The sequence below is a fragment of the Ictalurus furcatus genome, chromosome 2, assembly GCF_023375685.1.
Source record: "Ictalurus furcatus strain D&B chromosome 2, Billie_1.0, whole genome shotgun sequence".
NCBI classification, from domain to species: domain Eukaryota; kingdom Metazoa; phylum Chordata; class Actinopteri; order Siluriformes; family Ictaluridae; genus Ictalurus; species Ictalurus furcatus.
This window is the reverse complement of record NC_071256.1, coordinates 17,874,928-17,900,604: the sequence shown is the minus strand read 5'-3', so window position 1 is coordinate 17,900,604 and position 25,677 is coordinate 17,874,928. Positions and strand designations below refer to the sequence as shown.

Below are 25,677 nucleotides of genomic sequence, written 5' to 3'. Positions count from 1 at the left end.
GCTGGAAGTTTTTTTGGGGGGGTGAACCATGTTTTCATTCATCAGCGTCTTCACAAATAAACACAGTAACTACACTACACTATGAGACACAGTGATTAAACCTCATTCTGCTGTCTTTATACATAGAGACATTTATATTGATGGGTGAACATACAGAGTGATCATTCGGTCACAACTTTCTTTTGTCTCTATACTTAAAGAGACATTTACACTGATGGACGAATATAATAATCACCTGATTTTGTAAATGTGAGAAATTGCAGGAAGCTCCCACTTTTTGCTTATGTCTACAGTAATTGCTAACATTTACAAAATGAACCTACAATAAATAATAAGTCTATTTAATGAAAGTAAAGGTCCATGTTTAATAAAAATCTTAATGAAATGAATAAAATAATAAAAAAATATCGAGGTCGTTCAATTTAGTTTTATACATGTTCTCATACGTATAGCTATATTTTGTTGTAATGTGGAGTGATGATCTCAAGGTTTACTGGGTTTTATATTATTCTTAGCTATTTTTTTCATATGGGTTTTAGTGAAGATTACTGAAAACATAAAAAAAAAACCAATTCCTCCTCAATATTCAGCAACTCCACGCGAGACGCCATGTTTGTAAGCGTTGCTATGGTTGTTCCGACAAACTACTGCTTCTCTCAGCTACTTCCTGTTGGTTTATAGGACGATTACTCAGAGTCGCCCCCTTTCGTTTCAAAGAATATTACAACCGCGTGCGCGTCAAGTATAAAGGAGGTGCGCGCGCAGTCAGTGGAGTCTCGCGCTGCGGAGCCAGGAGAAAGCATAAACAAGGCGTTAGCTCCGTGAGGATAAAGTTGATAGTCCAGAAGCATCTGGAGCTTTTCTTTTAAATAATCTTTCCATATTCTTTTGCTCTACACACACATCGTCACACGCTAATTATTAGGATAAAAAAAAAAAAAAAACACGCATATGTTACGCATACTGATGTTCACGTGCTGCTGACAGGTCATCGAGGGGGCGGAAATTATATATAGGCTATATAAGTTATTGTTATGAGTGTGTCGGTCTGTCTTATCTCTGTGTCATCATTTCAGACATTTCTCACATATATTAAGTGTTTTATACACATTTTAGAAACGTTTGAAGGATTTTCACATGGCACACCTGCTCTCATCAGAAAGCACACCAGGGTGGGAAACTGCTATAGACCATAGAGGCTAGTTAACTGCCGAACTAAAATAGGAATTAAGAATAAACAAAGAATTAAAGTTAAATATCGACTGTAAAAGTGACATTTATCTGTTCTCAGTGTTCTTCTGGTGAGGTTGAATTCTACATGAAATATTTGTAAATGGTTAAACAATGCAATAAGTCAAACAAAAATACTTCACAAACAGAACAAATAATTCTTACAAGAAATAATGCACAATTGCGACTTTGTGAGCACTCAAACTTTAATTTTATTCTTTAAAAACATCAGTTCCAGACTGAAAAAAAAAGAGTGAGGTAAAACATTTGATTGATAACGTGCTGCTTATAAACACTGCAATCCTTAATTACAGGGAATGTAAGATTTATCCCAAATCTAATTCATAATACGAAAGTGTCCTGTATCTGCTCTGCAAAACAGGTCAAAGGTTAACGTGTTTTCCTGACCACGCACCGCTGTGCAGTCCGCTGTCGGTTGTTGGCACCCGCTTTGCGCAGATACAGCTGGCGCAGTCGGAGCTGCAGCCCTTTGGGGATCTTTCCCCCCTTGGCGAGGATCTCACGCAGCCTCTGCTTGGGCGTTTTGCTTAATTGGAAGTCGCAGATGGTGGGGTAGTACTCGTATTCCACCCTGCAGGAGCGCGTGACCGGCACGTATCCCTCTGCCAGCACAGTCACCGTGTAGTCCCCAGGGTTCAGCAGGCGCCAGTAATCCCCCTCAGATGCTGGAGATATAAAACGATTACAAAAATGCTGGATTCTGGTCAGAAGGTGTTGATTAATTTTCTATAAGAGCAGCTCTGACAGTAGTGCAGTTACAAATCACAGATTTATATTAGTGTGCTGGTTCTAATATTATAATTTCCATAGAACCTCTTTTCTTTTCTGGTAGGCTATTATTCCTCGGATACGAGATTACAGAGCTTAATGAGGTCATTTTATGCAAATATACAAAGATTTGCATGTGTTTACAAAATGTAAGATGTGTTTTGGGTATGATAGACTTGTAGAACAGCACTGGTTAAAGTAGTAAATGACATTCCTTTCTGTTTATAAACTCACAGTTTTTATTAGCCCATTGTGAAGTCTTGCCTTCTTTCCAATCATCAGTTCAGCCTTCATATCTCTTTTTTTTGTTTCTGATATGTCCTTTGTGTAGGCTATTTCTCTTGCTTTTGATTGCAGATTATTTGTCTGTATAATTTTGGGCTCTTTTGCCTGTTTTAGGACTACGATTGTGTCCAATGTTTATTCCAAAATAAACTCTGCACTTGGATCGTACCTTTGTTACTAGAAAAATGTCTAAGTTCAAGTTCGCTCTGTTCGATTTCCCTCACCAGATCTGATGTGATGGTCGATGTCGTCCACCTTAACGATGGCGTCTGAGATTCCAGCCTTGGTGTCTTTGTCTTTTATGATTCCTTTAATGCCTCGGTGGACCTGTGAAGTATAAAAATGTCAAAATGTAAAATCTTTACTAAACATGAAACAGTATTATAATTTTTCCACAATAAAATTATGTGCCTAACTCAATCTTATTAGTGAACATACATTGCTAAGGTAATTGTTTTTAGTCCTGAGAGTAACAAATAAGTTAGAAATATCTAGTTGAAATATACATAAAACCTTATGTGCTTGGCTTGATCTCTAATGAATATGAACACAGCCTTGTCACAAAATGGAGGCTAAGACAGAAGTTTAAACAAGCAGAGATCAAAACAAGGTTTGGCAGAGAGCCAAAGTCAAAAAACGAGAACAAAATCAAAACCAGAAAACCTAACACGATATCAAGGCTTGGTATCGACAAAGAGCTAGTTAACTGAGAATATACTTCGCAAAGATATTGTGTGAACTTTCTATAAAGGAGTGGTGTGGGTGAAGGTGCAATTGGAAACAGGTGTCTCTAATTAGAATTCAGGTGAACGTGTTTGTGTGTGAATTTGGGTGTTATAGTCTTCATCGGCCATGTTTGTAGTTCATGGTGCATTCTGGGAAATGGAGTCGCTGGTTTGCTGTGATATGAGAAGACTAAAGAAGAAGATGCCTGTTCAGGATGTTTAGTCCTGAGAATAAGAAATGTATTAGAAATGTTTTGCGTTTATAAATCTCAATAAATAGTGATGGTAGTGTCAGTTCCATTCCCTCTGCCATCAGAAATAAAATAAAAAAAATTATAATAATGCCTCATACTGATCAGGAAATAAGGAGAAGATATCACCTGCTCCATGTAGGCCAGCAGCGACTCTCTGTTGTTCTCCCACTCAAGAGGCAGCTCGCTGGCATGAGGGAATTTATCACACGACAGCTCTACTGTCACCTCGAAGCAGTTCGTGTGCAGGTAGCTGAAGTCGTTCATGCCTGTAGAATGATAAAAATCACAGCCGTTAAATTATTCAGCTAGAGACACTTCTGGAACATGGCAGACTTTCGGATAATTCAAGGATAATTTTGCACCTTCAGTAGTTTATCAGAACAATGCAGAATTACAGATTATTTATTCCACTTTAAAGTGGCTGTATGTGAGTTTTTGTGATTTAGAGAAATGGAGACCTCTCTGCAACATGTTAAATGTAACACTTTAAGGAGCATTAAGGTTCTGTTAACAACCTTTATTTCCCTTGACTAAGTTTATTTAATTATTATGATAATTATGCTGAAGTTTTCTATAGGGAGACATTTATTTATAATTTCTGGAAGGAGTCTCCGGTGTCAGCACTTTGTAACAGTGAGACATTGTCAGGATAGAGGTGTTTACACATCTAACCTACTTCATTTGACATTAGAATTTTAACAGGAAGTGTTAAACAGCCTATACTAGAAAACAGCCTATACTGTTTTCTAGATACCCACTGCCGGGCACCGTGTGCCAGTTAGCGCCGTTTACAATGTTGTTTTGCCTAGTGAAGTCCTTGTTGTGGCATGGCCGGCGGTCTGGACTGGACATGACATGGTTGGTGCTGGCGTAGACAGTGGCGAGCCAGCGGAAGAAGCTGTCGTCCGGGGTGGGGGTGTGTTCGCGAGGAGCCCAGTCTCGTGCCATGTCGAACGGGTATGTGACCACCAGCTCACCGCCATGCAGGTTGGCGCTCAGTACGAAGGGGATCGACTGCATCCAGCTGATAACCGCACGTGTCTCCGAGGCCACCTTCAGCAGTCCAATAGTAAAAAACAACGACACAATGTCACTGAGGTGACGCAACACGTTTTATTCCCTTACTTTAAGGTCACTACCAGTGATACAAGTGTTACAACATGTTTATAGGCTATTAATTCTTACTCACCAAAGCATCCTTCGATGTGTACTGTTTAGGAATAGGCATGTAATGGTTAATGAGTTTCGACTTGTCTGTCTCCAGCTCCATGGCATCCCACATCACAGAGTTCAGATTGGCGAAGTTGTTGTTCATGTCGTAGCCTTTATAGCTGAAACGACCTAGAGCCCAGCCAGCTAGCTCGGATCCCTGAAGACCAAGCAGCACACACTAATCCAAATGCACACTAAAAAACACGGGCCGAGTTTCCTATCAGCATCATGAAGTTAGGATGAAGTTAGTGGCCATGAGTTACCTTCATCTGAACACATTTTTTAAAAATAAAGCAATTAATGCAGATGTGTATACTGAGATTCAGGATTGTGGGACTGACTGCACCTTCTTGTAGGCCATCTCGTAGCCGTCAGGGTTCATGGAGGGCAGTAGTTGGATACGAGTCTCCTTAACTAGATGGACTATGCGCTGGTTGCCCTGTTTGTACTCCTGACAGATGTACTGCATCAGGTTCAGCAGCAGCTCTCGGCCCAGAGCCTCGTTTCCGTGCATCCCTGCCACATAGCGGAACTCCGGCTCGCCTGTAGGGGGCAACAGAGCACTTTTATTATTTACACACCTGCACAATCTACTTCAGAACGGTTTGAGTGTGTAACACTTAATCTGAGATAGCATGGTGTTTTGTGCTGCTGTGATTAGTAGAGTCATACAAAAGTTTTTTCTTTGGAAACCTATTATTATTATTATTATTATTATTATTATTTTAAACACTAATGCAAAGGGCATAGAATAAACTTCTAAGACAAAATTTACTTTAAAAATAATTAGAGTGCCAAGACTTCTGCACAGTATTGTCCTAGCAAAGTAACTTTAACAAGTTTAACATAAAATGTACAAAGTTTTTTTTTTTCAGTTTAATATTTATTTATTTAAGATTTATATTTTTTTGTGTTTCATGCTTTGTAAAAAGACTTTGGGTGTTATAAATAAATAAATAACAAATAAATAACTTTTATTTGGGTTTCTATTACATAAAAAAACCCAATACATTTGAATAAATGTCAAATACTCATAGTGTTTATTGTTATATAAAAAACAAATATTTATCAAATAAATACATTTTAATTGTCTTTGTGAAGCACCTTTAATTATTTAGTATTTAATATTTGTTTGCCAGGTAAATTAAGGTGCCTGCAAATCTTTCCTTTTGTAATATTCATTATATATGATTATATTTAAAATAAAACTAACATTGTGAGGTTGCCATAGCAACAAGGAGCCAAGAAACATGTTGGCAAAGGTGAATGTACCTCCCTTTGTCAATATAATCCACCATATTAATGTTTTATTTATAGATGTATAAAATAGATTTTTAAATAGTAGCATTTAGGACCCCAAATCATGCTTCAGTTTGTCCATCTGGGAGAACCCTGAAAGGTTCTGTGTAGAACTCTAAAACATAGTGGTTTCTTCGTATATAAGAATGAATATTATCTGATAGCTAGGTTGAAAAATGCGACGCTACATCGGATCAGTAAAAAAAAAAAATAGAGAGAATGAGGTAACAAAGGTTTTAAGTAGAACCTCTTTAGGAACTACGAAAGAAATCCGAAAGCTACAAAAACCATTTTGTCTGAAAGAATGTAGTGTTACTATTTGAACCTGAACAAATAGAAATAAAAGGGGTCTCATCGAGCGTAACAACACAGAGTGATGTCACAAGTCATATTTGCATATGCAAATGATAGAGAGGTGTCTTAAAATCACTGCATATAATTTGACTGGAATGTCTTTTCAGCCCTCAACTACTGAAACGCTGAAACCTGAAATTTCACAGGAGAAGCTAACAGCTACATTACGGTAAACGAACAGATGTGAGACTAATGAAACACGACCTCAGTGCCCCTCTCCCTCTTCCTCTCTCTCTCTCTCTCTCTCTCTCTCTAATATGCATCTCTCTCTACTCCGTCTTTTAAGTCTCCACTAACAAAGGGGTCTGAAATCTGGCACCTTCCCTAAAACAGCGCTGCACTGCATCAAAATGCACCCACACACGGCCCATCAAATGGGGAAATCCATGAAACTGGTAACATAAACACTCAAAAGGAGGTTTTGCAAAGATTTCAAAGAACTAAAATATTCCATTTTTAACCACTTCAAGTCATTTCTCCCTCTAATACTGTAGAAGTAAGAAATAAGTAGAAATACTTAATATGAAAATATCAGATTTTGTCAGTCTCACAGCTAACATTTTCTTTAGTATTGATTAGCAATCATATCTTGAGTATTCCTGACAGAAATTGAGAGTTTACATCTTAAATATATCTATCTGAACCTGACAGGCAGCTTAGCTAAGTTTTTTAAGCTAGCTAGCTAGTTATAACTCTTAGCTTGCCAACTAGCTAGCTCTGTTATTCAGTTCACTCTTTACTATAAAATCTAACAGACAGTGTATAAAACTGGCCAGCTATCTATAGTTAGTTTATTTAGGTTTCTCATCTTGCTCTTAGGTATGAGAGCTAATGTGATGACACAAAGCGTAGCTGTGTTTTAGCAAGTGATTCAGATTAAAAAAACAAAACTATGAGCATAAATAAACCACAAACAAATTTGTACCTGTTCTGCACATAATTCTATAGATAGTTGTTCATTAGCAGGAAATACAGTCACACACTTCACCTTCTTGCAGCTTTTCAAAATGGCTGCACTGTGTAACTGTTCAGCTATCTGAGCTGGAACTCAGATTTTGCTGCATCTATACATGCTGAAGCTTGTGTTAAACAAATACAGATTTGGCTGTGAAATGTTTCTAGAACAAGCCGAGTCTGTGCTGAACCTCAAAAGAGCTTTTTATGAAGGTGAAGGTCTCCTCTCTGCCCTTGAGGTTTGGAGAACTGTTCACCCATTCAGCATGGAGTCTTTCAGATCCCCCTTCCAGGAAGGAATCCAAGCCCGGCTCTGTGTTAACCTTTGACCTTGGCTCTGGTCGCAGGATTCTTCAATGTTTTATATGAAAAGCATATCACACAAAGTGAAGAACCTGTCAACTTTTTATATCATAGCACTGTTGAATTCTCAGTTCTGATTGTTTAGAAGGTGTTGATTCATTTTCTATAACAGCAGCTCTGAAAATAGTGGTTTATATTAATATGCTTGTTCTAATACGTTATCGTTTTTGGAGTAACAGCTTATTCACAGGAATGTTGTATGTAATTGTTGATTATGTTAAGTTGATAAGTTGATGTTTATTTAACATTTATGGAAGGAGTCTCCAGTGTCAGTGCTTTATAACAGTCCAGTTTAGATTCTTATATTATATTTATAGATGATGTTTTTTTTGACAAAGTTTATAAATTCAAAGTAAATTGTGACAATATTTTTTTTATCTTGCTACAGATTTTCAAGGCCAATTTACAGCGAACACAGATGCGACCAGGTTCTCTCTCACCCAGCTCGTGTTTGCCTGGGTTATCAGAGATCTCCATCACGTAAAGTTTCAGGCCCATGTAGCTCTTCCCGATGCTGTAGATGCGTGTGATGTCTGGACAAGCCTCATTCACTGACCTCATTAGCTAGAAAAGATAAATACAATAACGTGAGTGATGTCACAGGTAGTTAAATCTTCCAGTCTGCGAAGGTTAGAAGAAAAAAAAACAACAACAATACGAATTAATAACCGACCAAGATACTGTATCACGGTACATGGAAAAATAAAATGCGATATAACACTGAGGTGGTAACTACGCTTCTAGAATCTATAACCCTTCATAAGTACTCTGTCCATCTATAGTACTTCTTAACTGCTCTATCCAGCAACCATCCATTGTGCTTTCTAAATGCTTCATCCTTCCATCTATAACACTTCATAAATGTTTCATCCCTTTGTAGAGCTTCTTGAATGCTTTCTCCATCCATTTATAGAACTTTCTATCAGCTCCATCCATCCATCCATCCATCCATCCATTCACCCATCCATCCATCTACCCATCCATCTGCCTTGCTCCAGCCATCCATCCATTCTTCCATTTTTAAGCCTAACTGCTTCATCCATCCATCCATGCACCCACCTCTTAAATGCAGCATCTGTCCATCCATCCAAAAATCCATCCATCCATAATTATTTTTTAAAAATGCTTTTGCATTACTTTACTGTCATATCACACACATCTACAGGACATAACCTTTTTTTTGAATAGTTCATTTAACATTTAACAATAGTTAATGACGTAATTATTTCAGATCAGGTTATAATGTCATGTTGATAATTCGTCACACCAACAGTTCTTATCCAGAACACCTCCTAAAGATGGGAATTTTGCAGAAAGTTGTTCCTATTCTTCCTTTCTAAGCCAAAATTGAAATATATTGACATAAACATTAACGCTAGTGTTGACCACTGTTCCCTGCTGGTTGGTGGTTATTTTCAGAGGACAGGATGAGAATAAATAAGAGCCTGGAGTAATATTTGTTTTCTGGTGAGTGTGGTGAACCTCAGAACTCAGTCAGACACCAGGAACCTGAGCGGCTCTGCCAAAGCACACACTTCAATCCAACCAAATGTGACAAGTAGGCAAGAAGAATCACTTTTAAATATTCAAGCATTTGAGATTACGTTGCCATTATATTATATATAGACACAAATTTAAAATTGCATTTGATGAGATTTATACCACAGCGTGGCTGAATGCTTGAATCTGATTGGTCAGAAGGTGTGCATTATTTTTGTATGACAGCACAGGTAGTTCCAGCTGTAACATAAACAACAGGTTAATATTAATGCGCTTGTTCTAACATATTATCTTTTCTATGGTAACAGCTCATACGCACATATGAGCATACGCTGGATGCACATACTATGACTAATAATACACAGATATTAAAAACACATGTTGTTGTTAACAAAGTAAAACATACAATTGTTGATGTGGGGACTTTTTTCTGTCTATTTAACATTTATGGAAGGAATCTCGCTTGTAAGTGCTTCATAACAGTCATGGTGCTTTGTGAAGTTCATCAGTACAGGAAAAATCTTCAGGACAGAAGATTTTAGGCTTTCTGTAAACAGTGCCTTTTTGAGAGAGAGAGAGACTGGTGAAGGAATCACTGTTTATCTGTGAGAACAGAGACGAACTAGTCTCTCATACGTTCCACAACGTTAACTCTAACTATAAACTATGAGACATTTTGCCCATCCATCCATCCATTTTCTACCGCTTACTCCTTTTCAGGGTCACGGGGCACCGACCCCGTGGGACTCAAACCCCAGACCCCAGAGGTGTGAGGCAAACATGCTAACCACTAATCCACCGTGCGCCCTGAGACATTTTGTACATTAGTTAATCATTGGCAAAGTGGTTTAAATGGTATGTTGTATAACACACTCCAGACCGTGCTGTTATATGAAAATAATGCAATGTTTTCGTGCCGCATCACTACCTCCCCACACCCCAGCCGTGCCTTATTTTCATATGACAGCATCAAGACTGCTACTGTACCTCAAGAAGTCAGAACGTACCTTTCTCATTTCCTTGTAATTGTGATGTCTGAAGTCCAGTTTGTTGTGTGTTCTTTCTTCCACTTGCCATTGGTAAATGCTATTTGGGTCTAAGAGAGAGCGGTTTAAGAATATCACCATTAATCCTTATTTCAAACAAAGTTTATAGGAATTAGAAAAAGGAATCACCTATTGTAACCCTTAGGCCCGCTGTGAGCTTTTCTCATAAGGCCAGGATTTTTAACTTTTAAAGCTGATAAAAAAACACAACGAGAAGAATCTAATAATAATATTCTGGGTATATACAAAATCAATCAGTCAAACAAACAAACAAACAAACAAACAAACAAATAAATAAAACAAATATATAAAATCTACAAAAAACTACTTAAAAACTAAGTAAAACTAGTTAAAGTAAAACTAACTAAATAAGGAAGTAAACAAACAAACAAATAAAACAAAAGAAACAACTAAAATCAAACAAAACTATGTGGAAACAAATAACAAAAAAAAACAAATCAAATAAATAGAAAATTAAAACAAAATAAATCAATAGAAAACAAATGAATAAATAAATAAAAACAAGCTAATTAACTAACTAACAAAATACATTAATTAAACAAAGAAATAATATCAAACAAAACTAACAAAGAAACTAATTAAAACAAACTAAACTACACAGAAACAAAGAAATCAATAAAGGCATAAAAATAAATAAACAGAACACAAAGAAACAAATAACAGCAACTAACCAAATAAAACAAACAAACAAATAAATATATAAATAAAATAAGAAAGGAACAAATAAAAACTATATAAAACAAACAAATCAATAAAAACATAATAAATAAAACAAACAAATAAACAAAAGAAAAACAAACAAATATACATAGAAACAAACAACTAAATAAAAACAAATCAAATCAAAACAAAACAAATAAATAGAAAATATAAACTAAATAAATGTATAGAAAACAACAAAAGAAAACAAATAAAAAACAACAAATAAACAAAAACAAATACAAAGTAAGTAATTAACTAACTAAATACATTAAGTAAACAAAAAATAAGGTATCTGAAGCTTGTGTAACATCATGCCTATTTATAGGCCTGCTGTGATCAGGTGACGTGGCAATTAAGCACGTCGCATGATATAATAACGGTACCTGTGAACCACGCTGTCAGCCTCTATTATTTGAAGCGAAGACTCAATTCACAGGCATGCCCCATTATGACAAAGCTACGCAATGTCTTGTTCCTGTCTCAGGGAACAGGGTTGCAAGCATAACCAAGACGTTCCCTTTCTAAGGGAACTCAACGATGCGTGAGCTTCACGCTGTGGGAACGAGAATACCCACTCCGTCACACTGAGGGCATGGCCTGTTCAAAAGATCCGAGCCCAAGGATCACTACAGAACACTTGAGCCTGGGGTGGAATGTATAACCAGGCTGTAATATCGAATGAATAAGTGGGGTGTGGACCACCCTGTCACAGCACACACGTGTTTACAGGATGTTTACAGGTTTACAGGACAAAGCCATGTAGACCTTGACTGTAGAAGGAGTCAACCCTGCTGAGAAACATCCTTGTAAATACTCCAGGACTGTAGCTATTGCACAGTTTACTGGGTCTAGCCGACATTCCTCACACCATGAGACAAAAAGTCCCCACTTGAGTGCATACAATTTCCTCATGGATGGTGCTGTAGCATTCAACATGGTCTCTACAACCTCAGTTGCGAGACCAGAATCTATGAGCAGACCTACAGTTTCCAGATTTCTGGCAGAGGGTGATAAATCAGCCCTCCGGCTTGAGACAGTAGATCCCTGCGGACGGGAATCTCCCTAGGAGTGCCATTTATCAGGGATATTATCTCTGAGAACCATATTCGAGCTGGCCAATAAGGTGCTAGTAGCAGCAGACATACACAGTCTTGGCAAACTCTTGCTAGAACTTGTGGGAGCAGAGAGATCGGGGGGAAAAGCATATAGACGTGACCTCGGCCACGTGTGCACCATGGTGTCCAGCCCCAATGGTGTGGGAGGAGTGAGGGCGAACCACAGTGGACAGTGTGTTGTGTCCTCGGAGGCACACACATCCACTTCTCCTGGGCCGAACCTCCACCATATGGAATCCACCGCTTGTGGATGGAGTCTCCAATCCCTGGGCCTCAGCCTCTGCCTCAACACAATGTCAGCCCCCACATTCCAGTTGCCCAGAATGTACATTGCACTCACTGACAAAAACTTTCCCTCCACCCAGAGGAGAATTAGTTGTGCCTGCCTCAACAGGGGTTGTGAGCATAACCCTCCCTGGTAGTTGATATATGAGACCACTGCTGTGTTTTCTGTCACAACTAACACATGGTGACTTCCCAATTGAGGAAGAAAGAATTAAATGATCTCATGTGCAATGGTATGACGTTGGCTGCTGCTGCCATAAACCCCAACAGTCTTTCGTGGAGATTGGAGGGGATGCCCAGATCCAGCTTTATCTTGCACATGTTGATAAGATTGACTCTATGCATGTTGGGGATAGAAACACCCTTATCATAATATAATCCCATATAACCCCTAGAAAAGTCGTCCTCTGCACAGGAGAAAGCATACTTTTCTTGAGGTTCAACCTTAGGCCCAAACTCTTCATGTGGGCCAGAACAACATCTCGATATTGAATCACCAGTTCCCTGGATTGTGCTAGAATTAACCAGTCATCCAGGTAGTTTAGTACATGGATGTCCTGGAGTCACAAGGGAGCCAGAACGACATCCATGCACTTTGTGAAGGTGCAAGGGGATAAAGCTAGCCCGAAGGGAGTAACCCTATATTGGTACGCGTTGCCAACTAAAGCAAACCTCAGGAACTTCCTGTGATAGGGTGATATTTCTATGTGGAAATATGCATCTTTTAACTCTATCATCACAAACCAGTCCTTGAACTGAATCTGTGGAACAATAAGTTTGAGTGTCAGCATCTTGAACCTGTATGTCCGAAGAGTACAGTTCAGATGATACAGATATAAAATTGGCCGCATACTCCCATATTTTTTGCAGACCAGGAAAAAATGGCTGTGAAAACCTCCCTACCTCAGGGAACAGGGTACATGTTATATGGCCCCTTTGTCCTAGAGGGATCTTACTTCCTGCGCTAACATCGGACTCTGTGCCTGGCTGTGGCTGTGGCTGCCTGGTCTGCACTTGAGGCTGTGCCATCTGTGGCTGTACAGATGGCGGCACCTTCTGTACCTTCTGTGAACTCAACACGACTGGAAAGGAACTGGCTGAACTCTGCTGTATGTCAAGCTCAGTCAGGTCTGCTTGGTAAGCCTGCAACACTGCCATTGTATACAGTTACCCACAAGCGAGACCTGCTGCCGCATAAGCCTTGCCCACCAACGCCGACATGGCCTTATATGGCTTGGATGGCCAAGCCAGCCCCCCTAAATTACCTGCCATTGATGGAGAGAGGTAGCTCACAAGCACTTCCTCCACCTTTGGCATAGCTAAATAACTGTGCCGTTCATTCCCCACGATGGCCGAATAATCAGATGTCACAAGGTTATAAATACATCTAGTGTATGGTTTTCCCCAGAACTGTGATATTTCACCATGCACTTCTGGAAAAAACAGGGAGCTTTCTGCAGTGTGAGCGAGATTTATGTTCACTGAGGAGAAAGTGCTCATCCAGCCTGCTGTGAGTTACTTCCTCTTCCCCATGCCAGTCTAGGTCTAGGTTAAGTTTTTCAACTGCCTTAGTATTTCAACTGCCTTAGTAATCGCTTCAAGCAGCTCTTTATATGCTTGAGACCTACTCTCCGTTTTTGGTGCAATGGCACCCCTTCTGGCCCCTCGGAGTCAGAGAGGGTTTTTTTTTTGTGGTTTTCCAAAGCGGACCTCTCAAGGCTGCCCTGGCGTGCTCCAGCCCTAGACACTTCACACAGAAAATGTATCAGCTGCTGTACTATGAAGTCACAGGTATTCCTTCTACTGGTTGTCATAGTAACATGGGTGGTGCAACTAACATTCCACTTTTGACAACAAACCAGTTTTCTTGTTGATGAAATAAAACATTCTGGAGGGAGATGACCTTATAAAAAAAATTCACAAGTGTATACATGCATCATATCCTACGAGATGAAGGAGAAGCGGTGTGTGCTCAGCCATCTACCTGCGGCAAAAGCACAAAAGCCAATTAGCTTAGCTTATGGCCTTAGTGCGTTTAAAGCAAAATAATAATAATGAAACACACTCACTGCTTGTTGCAACTGAGCAAAATCCCATTGTAGCTCCTATCTCAATAAGTGAGTGTCACCATCAAGGTGTCATTCACTATATGTTCGATGGTGACCGGGAGCCGGACTACAGCTCTTCAGCCATGGCCTCCGTGTTTTCTGGGTGAAGTGTTCAGCTGGGTGCTGCTCGTTCCCGAGCACCGAAGCAGTGACAAGGCGGAATCTTCGCCAAAGATAGGACCTATACTGGGATTTTTCTCAATTGCAACAAAAAGTGAATGTTTCATTATTATTTATTTATTTATTTTTGCTTTAAACCCACTAAGGTCCTAAGCTAAGCTAAGCTAAGCTAATTGGTTACTGCCACAATGGTGCTGCATCTGCTAGTGAGCATGGGTGGCCACGGATGACGTGTGCTCACTCTTCTTCACTCCCATTGATAGTCGCTGCACCAAGTCGCTCCAAATTTGCATAAAGTTAAACTTTTGTCAACTTTGCCGCGTCGCTGGACATGCCCACATTTGGTCGCCAATGGTCGCTGTCGCACATGTCGCCGGATCTCATTGGAAATGAACGGTCTCCAGTCGCATTGTTGCTGTGAGTCACTCAATGTGTGAACATACTTTAAGGCTGACGGTGAGATTCATAGGTGCTGTTTTTATATCATGCAACTTAATTGCCACATCACCTGATTACAACAGGCCTACAAATAGGCATGATATTACACAAGCTTCAGATACCGGTCACACGTGAGGATGCTTTCCACAGCATGAAGCTCATGCAATGTTGAGTTCCCTTTGAAAGGGGAACTACATAGAAACAAACAAATCAATAAAAACATAAAAAATAAATATGAATACAATGAAACAAATAAAACTAACCAACTAATGCAACTAACCAACTGTCATGTCATGGCAAATGCATGACTCCATTTCCCAGAATGCACCGCAAACTACAAACATGGCCAACGACTACAACTCCTAATGTAACACACAGACACATTACCTTCTCATACAGACTAATCACACACACCTGTTCCTGGTCACAATCAACATCACACCACACTACTTAAGAGACTCTCACACACAATGTCTTCATGAAGTAATACGCTCAGTTGATCTTTGCTCTGTTGTGTACCAAGCCTTGATCTAGTGTTTGTTAGCCTGGTTTTTGATTTTGTTTACTCCTTTGACCTTGATTCTCTGCCATACTTGTTTTGTACTCTTTGCCTGATCGTGTGACCACTGCCTGTAGTTGTTTAGGTCTTTTGCCTTGCCCTCTGGATATTATACTCTTCATTAAAGCTCGTAACTGCAATTGCATCTGTCCTAACTCTCATTACGGGACACCAACTAGCAACTAACTAACTAAATTAGCTAACTAACTGACTAGCTAACTATAACTAAATAAAAGTAAACTAATTATTTAAAAAAAAATCTTCATCTTCATAAATATATAAAGTCAGTCAGTGCATCATTTTCCACACATTATAATAATGAACATATAATAATCAGCTGCATGTGATAGAAAATAGCCCATCATTATAGCTCTAGAAAGGAAAATATTTTTCTGAAAATTCAAGGAAAGGTCTGAGATTTGTAGTCTCACTCCTATACATGAATTCTTACAAATGTCTATTCCTGAGGCTGTTTTAATATTCTTAATCAGTGTAAATTTGTGATTATTACCTGGTAGCGTGCAGCCCAACACTTCTGCCCGCAAGCAGATGGTTCCATTTTTAAACCACGTCTGAGGGTTGATCCGAATGAACCGTGCCACCACAGAGTCGGGGAAGATGGCCAGCACTGGAGTGTCGGTGTCCCGATTCCCCTCAAACACCTGTTAGCATGAAAGACTGCATATGAACCTCTTCAGTTCAACTAGCCCAAATTTCACATGGCTAAGTAACAGCTGGTACAGCATTGTAAATGCAGGGTGGGGCCAAACTGTTGCTCACACATCAGGAAATGATCAATTTGACTCTGACTTTTGTTTCTTTTAATAGAAACCAAACAGATGAAGGATTTTGATAGTGTTACATTGTTGTGTTAGCATGAAAGATTGTGTTCAGCTAGTCATCTAGTCTAGAACTGCATTTGACTCAGTGGTGTTTGTTGTGATGTAGCTAGCCAGGTTTCACCCACAAAAATCTGGTGTTAAGCAAGAAGCAGTGGGCAGGCAAGCCGTTCTTTCCAACAGAGCCACTTAATCAAGCTAACTGCTGCCAGCCGCCATGTCCAAATGTGTATCAGGGCCACCAGCACGCTGCCAGGAGAGAGTGTGTCCTGCTGGCTGAATGATGGAGATGATACAGTGCCATGGTGATGCCTGAGCCAATACACATCAGCTAACGAAAGTCTTTAGCCTTGTGTCGAGGAAACTGATTTATCTGTTCGTACACTCACACCCAATGATTAATAATAAAGATGGATGTTTAAATGGAAAGGATAGAGATGAAGGAAAACTTGGAAGAGATTTCTCAGCGTTTAAAGACTCTGGATACGTTTCTGGCTATTTAGCTAGCTTATAAAATGCTCCATCCATACATCTACATTTCTTATTATAACACTTACCTATCTTTATGCTTTCTAATTGATCATCCATCCATCCAGAAATGCTCTGTCTATCCATAAAGTCATGCATGCCCCAGCAATAAATCCATCCATCCATCCATCCATCTGTCATGCTTTCGGAATACTCTTCCCAACCATCAGGATTTCTAACTGCTCCATCTGCTGAACTTTGAAAATATTTTCTAAATGTGCCATTTATAGCACTTTCTAACTGCTCCAGCCATCCATCCATCCATCCTTCCATCCATCCAGCCATCCATTCAACCATCAGGTTTTCAAATTTCTCCATCAATCCATTTATGTATCCTCCTCTTCAATGCAGCATCCAGCCATACTCAGTGAAATTATCATTTGCTCTATATGCTTCATTTACATGCCTTACAAAATCCTGCATCCATCCATCCTCCCATCCATTCATCCATCACATTTTCTAAATGTTTCATCTCTCCAGCTATAATACTTCATAAATGCTCTATCCATCAATAGAACTTCTTAACTGCTCTAGCCAGCTATCTTCCAGCCATCCATCCATCCATTGTGCTTTCTAAATGCCTTATCCTTCCATCTGGATCACGTATTATATCTTCTTATTAAATATTTATTATTAAATATTATTAAATATCTATTTATAGAGCTTCTTAAATGCTTTATATATCCATTTATAGCACTTTCCATCCATCCATCCATCCATCCATCCATCTGCCTGCTAACTGCTCCATCTATCCATCCATTAATAACCCTGTTAAATGCTTCATCCATCCCACCTCCTAAATGCAGTATCTGTCCATCCATCCAATCATCTATCCATCCATCATGCTTTTTAAATACTACAACCTTCTATCTATAACACATAAATTATATACATTTTTCATTCATATATAGAGCTTCTTAAATGCTTTATCCATCCATTTATAAGCCTGCTAATTGCTTTATCCATCCATCCATCCATCCATCCATCCATCATAGTCCATCAATTCAGGATTTGCAGTCATTGAGAAGTATAATTCTGTATAATGTTGCAGTATAATAATGCACTGCTTTACCAGGAATTAGAAGTTCATGAAACTTACCGCCTCTTGTGTCCTGTTCATGCATGGTTTCCAGCTGATGGAGTCGTTACTGAACTGCATCTTGAAGGTTTCAACCCAATTCCAGCTACAGCAGAAAAGTTAGCACACAGTATCAGGTATCAGCAGCAGACATTGGTATGATTTTCTGACTTTAGTAAATTGAATGCTACACATACACGGATTAAAAAAATATCAGGTGTAATTGTTGATATGGTGACGTTTTCTGTGAGGATTTTTGTAAGGAGTCTCCAGTGTTACAGTCAGAGGTAAAGCTGTAGCTTGAATTTTTCCAACAGTTTATGCTTTGAGGTTTCTCGATCACCCCACCCCATCCTTGCTTATTTTCCTATACAGCACAAACTGGTGTGGTTAATTAATGTACACACAATTAATTAATGTGTGTACAGTATTTTTCTGTGTAATACTGAATGTCTGTATGGTTTGCTACCTCCAGATGGAACTGCGGCCCTGTATGATGACCCCTGTAAAGCGAGTGGCTCTCAAAGCGTCGACCTGAAACCACTGTTTCTTGTCTTCATGTAGTGCACACCAAGCTCCATCATAAATGTCTCCATCCTCAATACCAGACTACACACACAAACCAGGAGACATTATTTAGTGAGAAAGTATGGTATGTTAATTAATCCTAACAACCACAAAACATTCAGTTGGTAGTGTGGAAGATACAATCTATCATTTCTTTATAAGCAGTGGTTCTCAAACTTCATGTAGCCACAAATCCTGTAACTATAAAATTAATTCCACAGACCCCCTCAATGTGGATTTATTTCATGAATGTTATTTCAAATAATATTTTTTGAAGCACAGGAGCTGTCTATTCTGGAATTTTCCTCCAGAAGAACACAGCAGATCTGTGTTGACTTTGATGCTTGGACCCCTAAATATAGTGGCAAGAAAAAGTATGTGAACCTTTTGCAATTTCATGGTTTTCTGGATAAATTTGTCATATAATGTGATCTGATCTTCATCTAAGTCAAGGGTATTGACAAATATAATATGTCTAAAATTAATAACACAAAAAAATTCTGATTTTTCATGTCAACCAAAAAAACCCTCATAGTGCTTGTGGAAAAAGTATGTGAACCCTTGAGTTAATGACCTCAAAAAGGCTAATTGGAGTCAGGTTTTAGCACACCTGGAGTCTCGTTAAGAAAATGAGTTTGGAGGTGTGGACTACAGCTACTTTGACTGATAAAAACCCCTCAAACTTTTGCTCTGCACACGAAGTTTGCTCTGCACAAGAAGCACATGCTTATGTGAGCCATGCCTTGCCAAAAAGAGCATTCAGAGGATCCACGATCAAGAATTGTTGATTTACATAAAGCTGGAAAGGGTTCCAAAGTGATTTCAAAGACTTTAGAAATTCACCAGTCTACAGTTGGGCAAACAGTATACAAATGGAGACACTTTGGAACTGTTTCTACTCTACCAAGAAGTGGACGCCCAGTCAAAATGACACCAAGAGCACAATGAAGCCTCATCAATGAGGTAAAGAAACAACCCTGAATACCAGCCAAAGATTTGAAGGCATCATTGGAACTGGCTAACATCTCTGTTCATGAGTCTACAATACATGTACTATTTTATTTTATTGAACTATTTATTAATTCTAGGGGTTCACTTACTTTTTCCACTGCCATTTTGAATGGCCTATGGACTCACTTAGAACCACTGTTATATAGATTTCACGTTTGGTGTATGTCTTTGGGGCATATTTGTATTGACATTGATAATGATATAGAATTGTTGACAGGTGCAAATTTTCCAAAGGTTTGCATGTGTAAAAACTTTAATAACACTCACAAAAATGTGCAAGTGAAGGATTGCATCTTTGACATGAGCTAAATAGCAGTGTTGTCTGGTTGTGTGTTTTCTTTAATGAATACATGCACAAATTTATCCATCTGACAAGCATGTATTAAATTTGTGGAAGGACATAAAATTAAATGCATCATAAAATTAAACAAGAGAAAGCAGCTAGTCTGAATTCTTATCTAGTTGATATCTTGAGATTGTCTTGGGATAACATGAGCATTTGTCTTGCCTGGATGTTGAGTCGGCCACGGTGGGGTCCGAGACCACAGCGTTTATATGACGAGGCCTGCAACTGGGCATCTTTAACTCTCAAACTCTCCAAACCCAGTGGAGGGCAGCCTGAGAAAACACACACACATACACATAGGATGTGCTACAAACACGGCTTTAATATACAGAACAGGAAATGGAATGGATGGAAAACAGACAGCGTGTTGATGAATGATCGAGAGAAGAATTGGAAAAATGTGAACTCATTGGGAGCCAGTGTTTGTTCAACAACTCATGTATTGCAGCAATGAAGAACAGAAGCACAGAAAGGCATCAACAAAAGAGACAGAGAGAGAATGGAGACCAATGGAGATGGGTAAAAAGATGTGCATGCTTATTTATTTATTTATTTATGAAATATTTGGCTTCCCAACCTTATCTGTAATTGAACAATACTCTAGATTACCCTAGAGAGTCTGGTAATTTAAAACAGCACTGAATTCTTAGTTTGAGTCCAAAAACAAACCCTGACAGTCATAATTAGGTGCGTTTTCATAGCAGGAACATTTGAAGAAGCTCCAGAACCTTTCCAGAACTTAAGAACTTTATTTCACAGAGTTGTGGCTAATGAATGTCACATGAGGTACTGGAAGAATAAAAAAAGACATATTGTGGTGATGTCTTCCCGAGTTGCAAGCTATGCTATTAAAGATGTACGTGTACCTTAGACCTTCTGGAAAAAAATCTACTATGCCTTAAATTTCGCATCAGATACTTAAACCAAACAGGACATCTAATATATATAACATCTAACGAACACCTAAACATAAAGGCCACACAGAGCTGACAGAGCCATTCATGATACCACCAGTTCAATAAACTAATTTTGCACAGTTGTGGTTTGGCAGGAAAGGTGCAGGTCGTAATCTGAGATTTAAAGATAACTAATATGAAGTGTGTTTGGATTGGAGCCTTTCTGACCCAGCCAAGTGTGTAGCAGTGCGAAAACATGACCGTGTGAATGCCCTCAGAGCCTCACTAAAGAGAACTTTCTTTCATTTTTCACTGTTTTCACACACAGATGGTGGATCGCTTTTTTCTCACTCCCCTTTCACCTTTGCTTTTCAGATGAAAAATAACCACAAATGACCCATCCAAAGGAGAATATGAGCTTCTGTGATCCTTGGCAGAGAGGTGGAGAGGTTAGAGGAAAAAAATGAATTTAGAAAAAAATGTAGACAGAAGAGAAAAAGACACAAGAAGGAACATAATGTAGTTTGCTTAGTTTTTTAGCGAGTGACATTTTTTCATATGATGATGGATGATAAGGACGATGTGCTTCCTTCGAGGGGAAATCCAAACCAATGTCTCAAGCCTCAGTGGTGCAACAAAAATCAGTGCTGGGTGTTTAAGCAAAGGTGTCTCACCAATTTTACTCATTTTCTGCCATTTCATAAGTTAAAGAACCCTGCAAAGCATGTTGAAAGATGATCTTTAAGACTGCTTTTACATATGCAGTGTTTAGTTCCACTTGAATGGAACCCTGTTTCGTTGTTCCCCTCGGTGTGGTACTTTTGCTAGGTGCAGACCAACACTAGCTAAGACAGTTAATGAAAACCAAAACAGATTTCCTGTGTTGGATGTAGAGGTGAAAGTGTTAGGAAGGTTAAGCAAAACTAGAGCCAATGCCTTAATACCTAAATTACAGACTCCTAGTGGAGTGTATACAATATGGTGGCATTGCTCTCAGCGATCTGATTCATACTGTATACCAGTTTACCCAGCACATACGCTCATCTCAGGTCACAGATTTACCTGGAGGCAAGTCTGGCCCTGGTGTTCTTGGTTTGAGTTTCTCAGATTTTGCAGAAATTCTCTTCATTTGCACCTTTTTGGGCTCCTTTCCAAGGCTCCTGAAAGAACTCCTTGCTAGATTAGCTATGAAAGGCAAAACAGGCTGATGAGGTTCTTCCTGGTTTGCACCATGTGTTTGTGAAATCTTGCCACTTACTTGAATCTAGAACACTGGAGGAAACGTCTAAATGCTAATTGTAGACTCTTACAACAGAGAGTTTTCCTCAACCCCTACCCAAGAACCTTTAGTGGGGGCTCAAGTGCAAAGGTGTCCTGAACTCCAGTGCTTGTCTTTTAATATTTTTTAATTTTTTATTTTTTTTATTGAACCTTAAACCTTATGGCTCTACTGATTGAAAAAAATGATCTGTTCAAATGGTTTAAAAGTCAAAGGTGTTGAACACCTCAAGTTTTTCCTCAAGCTTCTGGTTGCTGACCATGATGAGTTAATAATTCATGCTATTTTTATTCAGGATCGTTTATTAAAATTGGGATTACAGAGCTTATTGATGTTATGTAAAGAAAGTATATGAAGATTACGCAAGGTATTTGTGTAATATTTGGGTGAGATATATATTATATATAATCCATAGCTACCTGGCAAAAGAAAAGACGCAAACGTTGGACAGCAAATATACTTTTGAGGTGAAGGTGTATTCTTTCAAATTTGATTTGTCACCAACTTATATTCCTTTATATCTTTCCAACTATTTTAGATAAAAAAAAAAAAAAAAAAAAAAAACTATCGCAGTACAGCTTCACACCTGTATATCATTGCAGCCTGGCCAAAACTGAGCATGACTAATATGTACTTCAGTTTTCCTCATTCACAATAGACTATCTTTAGATAGTCTATTTACATCATTATATCTCTAGTCAATAATGAATTGCTTGCTCACACTACTCTTAATGATGCCTACAAAATGATGCCTGCATAATATACAGATGTACACAATCCAGAAATTATTAACGTCATTTTAGATTATTTTACCTAACTTGTTTGGCCCGTCCTCTTCTCCTTTACCCCACACCCATTTCTCCAGGTTCGGCTTGATCTTCTCCTCCAGATCTTCGGTGCCGAAGTGGACCTTCGTGGGCTTTGGGCTGGTGGAGAAGATCCTCGCAGGAGGTTTTGTAGGAGTGACTTTTCTCTCATTGCTCCTTGTTCTGTGTCTGATCAGCACAGTGGGTCCAGGCAGAGATGCCATTTGATTTATAGGAGTTGTAGGTGATCTGTTAATGCCACACAGAATGATTTCAGCTCCCGTGAGCAAACTTAAGCAACATAACATAAATGACTGATGCCATGATGAAACCATGTCTGCACTGTTTGGCTTCCAGACCCAGAGTGCGAAACTTCTGCTAATGTCACAGAAAACCACATTTCTTGGAGTAGAGGGTCTGCAGAATGCACAGTTAGTGAAAAAAAGTGAAAAAACAAACAAACCATGCATCACATGCACAGTTATTTCCTTTAATGAGAAATCCACTTGTGTGAGAAGATTTTTCCAAGCCATGTCATTTATCTTACATCTACACAAAAATGATATTTTTACCCTATTAGTGTAACAAATTTGTTTATGTTTATCTGTAACTTAACATTCAACATACAACCCATCAACACTCATACCACATTAATATGATATAATGTAATATAACAAACTGAATACTAAATATTATTATTTATTATGCATTTAAGCTTTATTAAGTTATGTGCCATATATGTTATACCAGAGGTTCTCAACCTTTTGTAACTAAAGTCCCCCCAAGCTTCCCCTATCATTCCGCCCCCCTATCATTTTATATAGAATGATTATCCATTCTATATAAAATCTGTCTATATAACCTATATATAACCTATTCTATAATCTGTTTTTGATAGATAGATAGATAGATAGATAGATAGATAGATTTTTTTTGCTTTTGTGTTTTTGTACTTTTTAAATTAATTTTTTATCACTTTTATGATTTTTAAAATATTTCAAAAATATTTCTGAACACTATAACTACTTTGAACAAGAGAACTAGGCTGTAATAACGTGGATTATTTTACATGTAAAACATGTTGCATTACATTCGTCTTGCGTTCTAAAACCATTCTCATAAGAATGATGTAAATTGGGACGAAGGGCGCGCCTCGTTATCCAAGTCATTGTTAAATCTCCGACTCTCAGTCCTTCACTGTACAGAGCAGTCGCAGAGAAAGGTGAAAGTGCAGCGGGAAAGCAAGACCTCGCTTGCAGGACAGAACTGGACACATTTGGAAAGTTGCTAAGGTTTGTCCAAAAAGTCGTTAGATTTGTCACTAGGCGCTTTTTTTCTTTCTTTTTTTTTCTTTTCAAAAACGTCTCTAAAGGGATCTGAAAAGTCGCTAAATTTGCAACACTGGTCTGCACTGGCAGCTAGATAAAAGGGAAGGGGAACGCGGGGTTTGTCATTTATGCACATTCTATTTGAAAAGCAATAAAATACGCAGATTACCCAAATTATGCCCTGTCTGTGTTTTTTTCTTGAAAACAATTTGTGCCCCTCTTCCGATCTCGCCCCTGGTTGAGAACCACTGTGTTATACAATATATAATATTTGTGGAATATTATTTATAATATTATTTGATTATTAAGCATAATATTTTATATAATATAACCAGAGATTAAATTATTATTATTATTATTATTATTATTATTATTATTATTATTAATAATAATAATAATAATAATAATAATAATTAATACCAATAATTCTTTATGTATTTTATATTCATATATTCTTTACTAATATGATTAAAAACCATAAAATAAACAGATTTTTATTCATCTGCTTAGGTATGTATAACAGAATAATAAACTATAACAGAATAAATACATATTGAATGGTTCATGAATATAGTAACAAATGTCAAATAAAAACAACAGATTTTTATATAATAATAATAACAATAATAATAATAATATGAAGTTTTTAGTAAGTGTAGTCCTTCCTATAATTTATACATTGCACTTTGTAAATATTTATTATTATTATTATTATTATTATTAAATGACCATAAGTATGTATAATGTGTATAAATAAATTATTTAAGGTTAAATAAATAATAATAAAAAAACCCTACATAAAAACAGTTTATCATCATAGTTACTCTTTATTATTATTATTATTATTATTATTATTATTATTATTATTTATTTTATTTTTTTTTAGCTTTTACTATGTACTGTATTATTATACATAATAATATATGAAATTAGTGTGTAATTGCTGCGCTCATATTACTTTGATCAGTGCGCCACCTACAGGCAATGATGAGACATTGATCAGTACACACGGACATTTAACATGTACCTTTACCGTATTTGGCAGACCCCCTTATCCAGAACGTTGTACATTTATCTCATTACACCCGAGCAGCTGAGGGTAAGAGCCTTGATCGGGGGCCCAGCACTGGCAGCACTGGGATTTGAACTCATGACTCAGAAATCCAATGTCTTAACCACCAACACATTTCATCCATCCATCCATCCATTTTCTGTACCGCTTATCCTACACAGGGGAGCCTGCAGCCTATCCTAGGGAACTCAGAGCACAAGGCGAGGGACACCCTGGACGGGATGCCAACCCATCACACTTTGGACAATCTTTAAATGCCGATCAGCCTACAACGCATGTCTTTGAACTGGGGGAGGAAACCAGAGTACCCGGAGGAAACCCCCAAAGCACAGGGAGAACATGCAAGCTCCATGCACACAGGGCGAAGGTGCGATTTGAGCCTCCAACCCTGGAGGTGCTAACCACTAAGCCACAGTGCACCCACCTTTCAACCAGATTTATATTAGTCTTATGTTAGAGTCTGCTCTAATACTCAGGTTATATTCATGAAGAGCTAAAGGACTTTCTCTAAAACACGTTACAACACACTAATACACTCTTTAACACATCCATTTGAATGAGCTGATGA

The 25,677-nt window shown here is 38.3% G+C and overlaps 1 protein-coding gene and 1 long non-coding RNA gene across 22 annotated transcripts; one reads left to right on the top strand and one right to left on the bottom strand.

Moving 5' to 3' along the window:
- Window positions 1–1,418: 1,418 nt before the first annotated feature.
- LOC128624109 (probable carboxypeptidase X1) lies at window positions 1,419–15,113 on the bottom strand. Of its 20 annotated transcripts, none has more exons than XM_053651465.1 (10): window positions 14,204–14,337; window positions 14,066–14,118; window positions 9,973–10,204; window positions 7,906–8,029; window positions 4,842–5,038; window positions 4,473–4,652; window positions 4,042–4,336; window positions 3,410–3,549; window positions 2,529–2,631; window positions 1,419–1,916 (listed from the first exon to the last, which is right to left on the bottom strand). In XM_053651465.1, the coding sequence occupies exons 3-10, from the start codon at window positions 10,090–10,092 to the stop codon at window positions 1,621–1,623; spliced, it is 1,455 nt and encodes a 484-aa protein (XP_053507440.1). In that variant the 5' UTR covers window positions 10,093–10,204; window positions 14,066–14,118; window positions 14,204–14,337; the 3' UTR covers window positions 1,419–1,620. The 20 variants fall into 20 exon arrangements, with proteins under 20 accessions (XP_053507440.1, XP_053507512.1, XP_053507494.1 ...); XM_053651537.1 differs by lacking the exons at window positions 14,066–14,118; window positions 14,204–14,337 and adding an exon at window positions 13,763–13,893 and having other exon boundaries at window positions 9,973–10,061; window positions 10,141–10,195; XM_053651519.1 differs by lacking the exons at window positions 14,066–14,118; window positions 14,204–14,337 and adding an exon at window positions 13,763–13,882 and having other exon boundaries at window positions 9,973–10,061; window positions 10,141–10,204.
- LOC128624190 (uncharacterized) lies at window positions 14,198–24,280 on the top strand. 2 transcript variants are annotated; one of them, XR_008388730.1, is made up of 7 exons: window positions 14,198–14,456; window positions 17,860–17,941; window positions 18,280–18,456; window positions 18,649–18,745; window positions 19,903–20,247; window positions 21,000–21,073; window positions 22,769–24,280. It is a non-coding gene; the product is annotated as an uncharacterized LOC128624190 (long non-coding RNA). The 2 variants fall into 2 exon arrangements; XR_008388729.1 differs by having other exon boundaries at window positions 14,198–14,818.
- Window positions 24,281–25,677: the final 1,397 nt, after the last annotated feature.